Source organism: Malaclemys terrapin, chromosome 7, assembly GCF_027887155.1.
Source record: "Malaclemys terrapin pileata isolate rMalTer1 chromosome 7, rMalTer1.hap1, whole genome shotgun sequence".
NCBI lineage: Eukaryota > Metazoa > Chordata > Testudines > Emydidae > Malaclemys > Malaclemys terrapin.
In genome coordinates, this window is record NC_071511.1 from 30,669,600 (window position 1) to 30,680,035 (window position 10,436).

At 54.7% G+C, this 10,436-nt stretch overlaps 1 protein-coding gene across 2 annotated transcripts; it reads left to right on the plus strand.

The window, feature by feature from the left end:
- Nucleotides 1-7,103: 7,103 nt before the first annotated feature.
- On the plus strand, nucleotides 7,104-9,495 carry NUDT22 (nudix hydrolase 22). Of its 2 annotated transcripts, none has more exons than XM_054034600.1 (5): nucleotides 7,104-7,639; nucleotides 7,874-7,981; nucleotides 8,059-8,156; nucleotides 8,828-8,921; nucleotides 9,169-9,495. In XM_054034600.1, the coding sequence occupies exons 1-5, from the start codon at nucleotides 7,172-7,174 to the stop codon at nucleotides 9,268-9,270; spliced, it is 870 nt and encodes a 289-aa protein (XP_053890575.1). In that variant the 5' UTR covers nucleotides 7,104-7,171; the 3' UTR covers nucleotides 9,271-9,495. The 2 variants fall into 2 exon arrangements, with proteins under 2 accessions (XP_053890575.1, XP_053890576.1); XM_054034601.1 differs by having other exon boundaries at nucleotides 7,104-7,585.
- The last annotated feature ends 941 nt before the right edge of the window (nucleotides 9,496-10,436 follow it).

Consider the following 10,436-nt stretch of genomic DNA (forward strand, 5'->3'; position numbering starts at 1 on the left):
CTGCCTGCGCTAACACATACGGTTCCCATGATCCCCAGTGCTGCCCTCATGCTTCTCTGGCCTGTGAAGCCCTCCAACGCTCTCCCCTCAGCTGCTGCGACCGCTTCCACCTCGCCACTTTCATTCAGGATCCCCAGCACAGAACAGACACTAGTGGCAACAGCTGTTAAATCAACCTCTGTTTCCCCACCAGGCCCCCTTCCCTGCGTGGCTGCTCCCCTCCACTATTAGGGTTCACTGGGCAGCTGAGCACATCTTTGTTCCCCTGCGCTGCCCTGGCCTCAATGACGGTGAAGCAGCAATGGGCAGATGCCAGGCAATTCAGCTGCCTGCCTCTATGTGTAGCATGTAATGTAGATTACTCCCTTCTGACCCCGCCAGTTAGCCAAAATTCAGGGTAACGCCAGTTAGGATTGAAGCTAGGCAACATTTTTCAGCCAAAACGTTGGGCCAAAAAATGCAGATTTGGGCTGACAGAAAAATGTTGTGAATTTGTGTCAAATTTGCCAAATTGTTTTGGTTTTAAAAATTTCCAAAATATTTTGTAATTTTTGAAAGGAAATATTTCAGTTTTTCCAGTTCAAAATGACTTGTCCTTTCAAAATTTACTTAGATTTTATTTAAACAAAATTCAGAGAACGCATAAAAAAGTTTGGAAACCAAATGGTTTGACGGAAACAGGATTTTTTTCCAGCTTTTTGATTCACTGCCAAATTTGAAAAACTTTCAGTTTGGGTCAACCCTAGTTTTCTTCAATTTTTCAGAATAGTCAGCAAACTGGAAAGACCCTGTCCCTCTGGTCTCCGCGGCTAGTGCGACTTTGCTCACAGTCACAATGTGCCTCTTTCAGGCAGCACTTAGCCCAAAAAGCTCTCACTCCCCCTGGGCTTTTCTCCCTGCTTCTCCGGGCTGAGCCCCTGGCTTTCTGATCCTTCTCGGCTTCTCTTTCTCATGCATACCTCGGCTAAAATGATACCCATCAAACACCTCTGCCCACCACATGCACCTTGTTTTGGGCAGTGTGACATATGCCTGTGGTTGGGGTGGAGGCCCCTATTGTTTCATAGAGTTTTAAGGACAGAAGGGACCATCAGTCCTCCTGTACAGCACAGTCCACTTAGTTTTGCTCATTTATCCCATATTGAGCCCAATGACTTTAGTTTGACCAAAGCATTTCAGTCCTCCTCAGGAAACTAAACTGTTGTGTACTGCAGGCAAAGAACAGGAGAAACCAGGTGGCCACCCATGCGCGAGGCCCTGTGATGGCAGGGAATTGATGAGGTCGGACAGATGACCCCCGCTGGTGACCCATGCTACAGAGGAAGGTGAAAAAACACAAAGGTCCCTGCCAATCTGACTTGAGGGAAATTTCTCCCTGACCCTAAATCTGATGATCAGCTGGATCCCGAGCAAGCACCCAGGCAGCTAGACAGAGGATTAACTGGATTCTGAACCACCTCAGAGCCTGGCCTACCCTCTCTGGTGTCCAGTCTCCAATCCCTGATGCTTCAGAGGAATGCAAAAAAAGCCAAACAAACCTAGAACAAACCAGGCCAATTGTGCGTTGGTGGTAAAATTCCTTCCTCACTCATTTCAGCCACCTGAAAAGGAGTGTAATTGTTTTTACATGTGTCCCAAATGAAGGGCAGTGTTTACACCCACTGGTTTGAACAATCTTTCACCTCACCCATAACAGTCGGAAACATGGGAATTGCCAGACTGGATCAGAGTCATGGCCCATTTAAATCCAATGTCCTGTCTCTGACAGAGACCAGAACCCGATGATTCAGAGGAAGGTGTGAGAATCCCACAGTGGGCAGATATGGAGTAATCTGCCTTCATGAAGGTTTGATCCAACCCCTAATAGAGACTGGCTTAAACCTTGACACACGAGTGTTTATGTCCCTTCCAATCCTCTTGTAAAACTGTTCACTACGAGAACTCTGGAGGTTGTGGTGAGCCTTGCAAATGTCCCATTGCTCTTTGAAGTTCCTGGCTTCAATTTAAAAACTAAACATCTTTGTTACTGCTTGAGTGATTGTAGCAGCTAGAGACCTCAGCTGAGACCATGGTCTTGTGGGTGCTGCACAGACCCTGACCGAGATCAAGCCCTTGTTGTGGTGGATGTGGCACAAAACCTGACTAAGATCAGGGCCCTCATTGTGCCAGATGCTTCATAGAGCCAGGCCAACATTAGTGCCTTATTCTGCTGGGCACTGCACAGACACACGATGAGAATCTGTTCATGCCCCAAAGAGTTTACAGTCTATATAGCCCAAAGGATGGATTTTTATCCCATTTTACAGATGGGGAAATGGAGGCACAGAGAGACTGAAGGACTAGACCCAAAAAGGGACATATGCATTGTTATGCTGAGTGTTGCAATGCCTAACTCTTAGGTGCCCTGCTGCCTAGTGGCATCCTGAGCCTTGAGTTGGATATCCATGCACTATATGGGGAGAGTTAAGCGCTGAGGACAGGAATTCTCAGAAGCCAGCAAGATGAGCAGGGACCCACTTAAGTTAACCAGGAGTGAAGTGCACAGGAAAGTGGGGGGGAGCTTAGGGACCAGATTCACAAAGATGCGTAGGCACCTAACTCCCATTGAGCTGGGCCTCCACACACCTCCCTCTGCTTGGGACTCTCAGCCATGAATTCTCTTCTGGAGCCAGGATATTCCTTTCTTGTATAAAAGCACAGAAACTCCATCATACCTAATAGCCCAGTGGTTAGGGTACTCCCCTGGGATGAGGCAGGTTTGGGTTCCTGCTTCAAGAAATATGTAATTATTTATTCAAAGTGAAACAGCTTTAACAGAAGAGAATGGTGGAGAGACCCATCTGAGAGGACCCTAGAGCTAGGCTTGGCAGAGTGTATATATACATCTTCTGCTGCCTAATTCCTATATAAATGTGACAGATAATATCCATGTTTATTTGTAAGCTTTTTTTAAATCAATGTAAGTGTTCACAGTTGTGGGAAATTATGGGTGGAGATCAGACAATGGGGGGGTAGACAATAATTATGTAATGGCAATAGATGTTGGGTTTCAAAAAGTTATGGGTAAAACACCAATTGTCAACATCACATGTCCAAATATACCAAGTAAATATACTTAAATCAAACTCTGCTAAGTTCTCAAGCCGCATTTCTCTTACTTTGCCTGTCTGTACATTGCAGTTATCAATATAAATATGTTTGTCAGTTTGTGTGTGTAGGTGAAATTGATGTCTGGCCATATTTGCTGATCAAAATCTTGCCCTTCCAAGCCTACCTGTTGCCCAGTGATCAGGGCGATCTGCTGGGTTGTGGGAGACCGAGCTGAAGGTGAGTATCGCACATCCCAGGCGTGTGCACTGACCACTGAGCTACTGGCTATTTTACACACACACTGCCTGATCGGTGTGCTCTGAGCACGCCTGCTGGATGGGACTCTGCTCAGGGGAATGTCTAGTAAAGTTTGACAATCCCACTGCAGTTGAAGAATGGACAAGGGCTCTGAGTAGCTCAGTAGCTGTGGGGTGACATAAGGACTTAGTGGCTGTCTATGGAGTTAGGAGGCAGCTGAATGGGGGTTTGGGGAAAGTTAGTGGCACTTAATTGTTGAACTTAGGCACCTACAGAGACAGACACCTGAGTCCTTTTGTGGATCTTGACCAAAATGATTTCTCCAGGGTCACATAGGTAGTTTGTGGCAGAGATGGATATTGAGCCCAAATGTCCTGTACCCCAATGCAGCACCGTAACCACACCACAGTCATTCCTCTCCTTTGCATTTGAAGTGGCCACATAGATAACTGATTTAATGGATGCGAAGGGCCTGCTCTGAGTTCCCAAGGGACCTGCCATGCCCAGCGTGTGCCCATTCAATGGCTGACATGAGGCAAAATGCCCAGGCAAAGCAGCTCAAAGCCAGCACAGGGACTCTAAGGGGGGAGGCAGTAGCTAAGCAGATCTGGGGCTCTGTGTCGTCTTCAATGGTGTTGTGGGAATGAGACCAGGAGGGGGGGGCACAAGACCGTTGGCAACAATCCCCCTTTTGTCAGCACGGCTGCGATGACCTCATCCTGTTCCGGGGGACAATGCCCCCCGTGTTCCCTGGCCAGGGGCTCCCCGACAATGAGCCCAGTCAGGGCTGGCAAGCGGAAGTGACGCTGTGGGAGCCCCGTTGCCAGGGAAGCAGGGCAGCTATGCCCCACGGAGTGGGGGCGACAGGGAGAGCTGGCCCCCCACAATGTGACAGGGAGGTTAATAAATGCAGAGGGGAGAGGGCTGAGTTTTTTTGCCATTTGGGAGCTTTGAAGCTCTTATGGTCCATCCCCCCAGCCATGAACACACACCTGGAGGGAGAGTTAGCCTTGGAGGGGAACAACTTGCCCAGAGTTGCTGGCAATGCCAGGATTAGAACCTAGGAGTCCAGGGGTGTGTGTATGGGGGGGGAGGAGGGTAGGTCTCATGGTTGTGTGGCCCCGCCACCAAAGGAGGTGGAGTAGGGAGAATAGACGATGGACTCAGATGGGGCAGAGCTCCCTCTTCCTCACCCCAGGATGGACATTTGGGGCAGGGTTTCACAGCCCTTGTCACTGTGCCCTCATGGCAAGGATGTGGCAGAAATATGTCCAGAATGCAGGATGACTCAAAGGGCCCCTTCCAACCACAAACCCCACTCCTCTCTTAGAGTGGGGATAAAATCCAGTGGTCCTCACTCCCATCCCCCCTGCTCTAGCCCACTGGACCACAGTCTAGGATACAACCTATGATTCCTGGCTCCCACTATCCCACCTCTGACCATAAGATACTTTTCTCTCCTAGGAGCTGGGTAGTCAAGACTCCTGGGTTCTCTCACCAGCACTGGGAGGAGAGGTGTGCATGTGCGCATGCGTGTGCACATGCAGGTCCCCTCCTCAGGTTTGCAATGGCTCCATTCATTAGAGATCTGCCCCAGAAAAGCCGTGTCTAATCTGATTTGTAATTGGTACTAATTAGCGTTAATCACAGTGGGAAACACAGACCGGGGACCTTGGCTGGGGATGGGGGATAGAATGGAGCTGCTAATGAGTGAAATAGAGTTGGAGAAGTTTGGCAAGTCCTGACTTCCCCCACCCCCACCTCCTCTCCCAGACCTGGGGATAGAATCCAGGCACCCTGACTCTCAACTCCCCTGTTCTAACCCACCAGACCCCACCCCCTTCCCACAGTTCATTCACATCAATGGTGCTCCATTGGCATGACAAGCATTGCCAAACATGTACGATAAACTCAGATGTCTCTGATTTCTGCCAGGGGGTGGAACAACCCTGCCTGCAAGGGAGAGGGTCACACATTGCATATTTTGGCTCCATGCCCATGTCACTCCTGCCCATTGGAATCCCCTAGTGACTGAAATGCTTCTCAAAAAGTGGTGTGGGAGGAGCTGTCTGGGAGCTCGAGCCATCTAGCCAGATGCTGGAGATATAGGGTGGAATGGGCAGGGAGCTTGAACCACCCTGCTGGGCACAGCGCTATCAGGCAACACAGCTGGCAGGGGGCTAGAGCCACCCAGCCTGATACCGGAGCCATGGGGCGGCACAGCCGGCAAGGGACTAGATCCACCCAGCCCGATACTGGAGCCATGGGGCGGTACAGCCAGCAGGGGGCTAGAGCCACCCAGCCCGATACCGGAGCCACGGGGCGGCACAGCCGGCAGGGGGCTAGAGCCACCCAGCCCGATACCGGAGCCACAGGGCGGCACAGCCAGCAGGGGGCTAGAGCCACCCAGACAGATACCAAAGCCACAGGGCGACACAGCTGGCAGGGGACTAGAGCCACCCAGCCTGATACCGGAGCCAAGGGGCAGTACTGCTGGCAGGGGACTAGATCCACCCAGCCCGATACTGGAGCCATGGGGCGGCACAGCCAGCAGGGGGCTAGAGCCACCCAGACAGATACCAAAGCCACAGGGCGACACAGCTGGCAGGGGGCTAGAGCCACCCAGCCGGAGCCACGGGGCGGCACAGCCGGCAGGGGGCTAGAGTCACCCTGAACCAATCAGCGCGGCCGCAGGCAGCCGCTGACTTCCGGGAAGGGGGCGGCTGGGGCCGGGCCATGGAGCTGGAGGTAGCGAATCTGGCGCTGAGCCCGGCGCGGGGCTGGGGAGCGGAGCGCTCGGGGGCTCCCGCGCAGGGGCCGGGCTGTGCCGTGGGTTGAATGGCCCCACAATGTGCCTCCGGCAGGCTGCCCTGCAGGGCTGGGATCAGCCGGCTGCAGCCCCGTCCCCTGTGCTCCTTGCCCCCGGGGAGGCGGGAGCTGTGCGCGTGTCCGGTTCATTGGCAGCCAGGAGAATAGAGACGGGGAGGGGGGTCCATGGCTCCCAGCCCCCAGCTCTATCCGCTAGACCCCACTCCCCTCCCAGAGCTGGGGAGAGAACCCAGGTGTCCTGGCTCCCACCCGCACACCCCTGCTCTCATCAGTACAGCCCTATATGTGTATGGAGTTTAACTAGCAGCTTTGGGGTATTGCCCCTAATAACCCCACCCACCCCTAAGAACCCCTTCCGCGGTCAGAGGGGATGGCATGAGCCTGCAGCGCTGCCCCTCTAGGAAGTTGCTGAAGCTCAATCCCCACCCTAAACCCCTCCATGCACCGGGCAGCCTTGGGGCACATGCGTCCTGGGGGCGAGGGGGTTCTCATTGGGATGGGGGAGGTGTGCAGTGGGGACCATACGGCCAGCTCTCTGGGGCAGTGGGGAGAGGTGTTTGGTGCCCATGGAGCCCTCTCTCTGGGGCAGTGGGAGGCAGATCTCTGGGTGAATGGGGGAGGCTCAGTGCTCCTGGGGCCAGGTCTCTCTGGCAGTAGAGGAAGGGGAGGGGTCATCCATGGGCCTGGATCTCCTGGGCAGTAAGGGGGTGTGCAGTGCCCATGGTGTCGGTTCTCTGGGGCAGTGTGGGGAGGTACAGCGTTCGTGGGGCAATCAGGAGCATCTGGTGTCCATAGGACCAGCTCTTGGGGGAGGGATGCAGTGCCCATGGAACCAGCTCTTTAGGGCAGTGGGGGGCCTTGGTACCCATGGGTTTGGCTCTCCAGGGTGTGTGTGAGGGGGTGGTAGCCTGGCATAGAAACTGAGTGATCCCCATCTTTTCCTCCCAGATGCCCTGAGCCTGGTGTCCGGGGCTGGGAGGCACAGGGAATCACCATGGACCCTGAGATCTCCATCATGCTGCAGTGTCCGTCTCCCAAGGGCCTGGCAGAAACAGAGGTGCGGGCTGAGCTCTCCCCAGCCTACGACCGGCGCCAGCTGCCCGGGGTCCAGGCCTGGATCGATGCTGTCTGGGAGGCCCGGTGCCGCCACAGCCCCTGGCTTTTCAACGGCTCCAAATTCCGGCTGCATTCAGCCCAGCTGGATGGGGGCTCCCTGACCTTTCGTCTGGGCCTCACCTGCTACAAGGACTTTCTGGGTACCAACCGGGCTGGCATGGCCAGGCACCTCCAGCAGCAGGGGCGGCAGGACTTTGGGGACAGCCAGGCCTACCTGGCGGAGCCGCTGGGAGTGGGCGCCATGGTGCATACCGCTGATGACTGCTTCGTCTTCCTACGGCGTAGCCTGAAGGTGGGCGAGGCGCCTGGCCTCGTAGACATCCCCGGGGGGCATCCTGAGCCACAGGTGGGTTCACCCAGCACCCCTAGAATGGAAAGGCCCCAGATCCCATTCCCCACCCCCTGAGTCAGCCAGTTCTCCCCCACCCTGGGAAACCTTAACTCCCACCGCCTGCCCCCATTGCACATCTCCTGGACTCCCTGTAAGCGTAGGAATGTTTTTTCCCTGGCATCCACCTCCCTTGCTGTGTTCCACTCCAGAGGTGCATTTCCTGACCCTGGGTTCCTTCCTCTGCTGCAGGCTGTGGTGGGGGATGTCCCAGAAGAATCCATCCGTTTGCAGGATCTCCCCAGACAGATGGTTGTCAAGGAGATCTTCAACTCCATCCTGCGGGAGATCCGAGATGAGGTGAGAGATGTGGGGTATTGGCTGTTGGTGTCTCTGTGTTCTGCGGCCCCTCACTAACCTGCCTCCCTGCTCCATAGGTCAACCTGCCACTGCCCACCCTAAGCCAACCAGTGCTGCTGGGCATCGCTCGGAACCAGACCAGCGCAGGTCGGGCCAGCGCTGAGTTCTATGTCAGGTAATGGGGCTAATTCAGTGCACAGAGAGGCCAGGAGGGCTATGCTAGGCACAGGGAGAGCTCAGGAGGCAGAGGTCCACTTCGGTGGATCTGGCTCAGGCACTGTTGATTCAATTGGTGGCTTATACCCATGTCCTGACTGTTTGGATCTAGAAGCTAGAGGAACCCTGAACTGGTGATAGATCCAATCAGCAATTGGGGTGCAACCTCTCTCCACATCCTGGGGCCCTGGCTTCCTCTACCATATCCTCCCCACCCCCAGCCAAAATAAACATACTAGCATGGCGCCAAGATTGGGACCTCACATTGTGCCAGGCGCTGCACAGACCCTGACTGAGATTGGAGGCCCCCCATCATGCCAGGTGCTGCACAGACACACAGTGAGACAGTCCTTGCCCTGAGGAGCTTGCAGTCTAACTAGACAGAAGAAAGATCGTTATCCCCATTTTAAAGATGGGGAAACTGAGGCACATAGCAGGGATGCAACTTGTCCAAAGTATCTGAGAGTCAGTGGCAGAGCTAGGAATAGAACCCAGGTGTCCTGAGCTGTTACCACAAGGCCAGGCTTCAACTTTGCTGCACATAGGGACAGAGAATAAACAGGTGCAGCTGCCATTGGGCCTCAGGTCCGGTTGTCTCTGTTCTGCTAATGGAGCCGCCCCATGTCCCAGGTGCAGTCTGACGTTGGAGCAGGTGAAGCAGAGATATGAGATCGGGGGGCCTGAAGCTCAGGAATCCACCGGCATCATCTTTATCAAGAGAGAGGTAAGGGGAGGAACAGCCTGGCAGATGGGAATAGAACCCAGGAGTCCTGACTCCCAGTCCCCCTGCTCTAATCCACTGGACCCCATTCCCCTCTTAGACCTGGGAATTGAACCCAGGAGTCCCGGGGGAGTCCCGGCTCTCCCAGCTCCCGTGGTCGATAAGGGTCACACATGAGCTCTGGGTGATGCCAGCAGGTACCCTGCCTCCCTGCCACTGATCCCATGGTGTCCCTGTGCTTCCCTTGCAGGACGTCCTGACTCTGGAGCAGACCGGAGGGATATGGAGGGAGCTGTGCCCATCTGCCAAGGGGGCTGTCAGACTCTACACCCTGGTTCAGGGTGGGGGGTAGTGACAGGAAGGGGACTGACCTCCCCGGGCCACCATGGGGGCTTCTCTATGCCAAACTGAGCATCGACAGACCCTGCAAGCTCTCTGCACATGCCAGCCCTATGTCATGGAGCCAGCAGGAGGGGGATCACTGCAGGACCAGACTCTCCAGGGACAGAGCCCAGTTCTGGCTGTTTTAGCCATGGCTGTTGAGAACCCATCTCCCAATAAAGAACTTAGTCTTTGACGGCAGTGGCAGGTGCTAAGCCTCTGGCATGATCCCATTTCCCAGAATGCACTGGGCTGGCCCAGGCCTGAAGGAGGCAGCAGCAGTTCCCCATAGCCTCCTATCTGGATGATCTCGGCCAGCTGCCATCAGAGCTGAAAAGAGTGTGTGTGTGTGTGTGTGTGTGTGTGTGTGTGTGTGTGGAATGAGATTTGGGGCCTTTCCCCTCTAGGGGGCACTGGCTGGGGGATAGGATACACTTTAGCCCCTTTCCCAAGGGCTACATGAGCTCTAAGGAATCCCAATCCCCAGAGGGGGGCTGGTGCACCCCGGAGACTCTGATGGTTCCCCCAGCTCTCTGGTCTGCATTGTCCAGTCTTACCATGCAGCAACCCCTCAGCTGGCCCTCTTGCCCCAGGGCTGGATATAGCACTAGTCTCTCATGATGATAATACAAAAGCCTCTGCCCCATCTCCCCTCTCAGAGCCAGGGAGAGAAACTAGGAGTCCTGACTCCCAACCCCATGTTCTAACCACTGGACCACACACACCCCGCTCAGGTAGAGAAGGATCAAAATTCCTGGGGCCAGTGGGGAGTGGGGTCTAGTGGTTAGATCTGTGCAGGGTCTTTCCCCAGTCAGAGTTGGGCAGTGGATGGGGTTGTCCCTGCACACCTATGACATCACATTAATGGCTGGAGGCGTCAGCCATAGGCGTCCTGGGATGCTGGGGCCCTGGGGACATTAATCCTGGTCTCGGCCGGCCCAAGGGCAGCTCAGCCCCTAATCGGCTCAAGCAGGGGTGAATGGCTAGTTTGATGGTGAGGCCTGGAATCCTGGCTCGTTAATTGTGTTCGAGCTGCCAATAAGCTGGATAATCGGAGCTGAGTGGGAGGAACGGCTAAAGCCTTGAGATGCGGCCTTCTCTCGCGCCATCCCAGCCTAGGATCGCTCCTGTGGGAGC

Excerpts from the sequence above, each read along its gene's own strand:
- NUDT22 (XM_054034600.1), top strand. The coding sequence starts at position 7,172 with ATGGACCCTGAGATCTCCATCATGCTGCAGTGTCCGTCTCCCAAGGGC. Across the intron at positions 7,640-7,873 it reads GGGGGCATCCTGAGCCACAG|GCTGTGGTGGGGGATGTCCC; the intron begins GTGGGTTCACCC and ends CCTCTGCTGCAG. Across the intron at positions 8,157-8,827 it reads AGCGCTGAGTTCTATGTCAG|GTGCAGTCTGACGTTGGAGC; the intron begins GTAATGGGGCTA and ends CCCATGTCCCAG.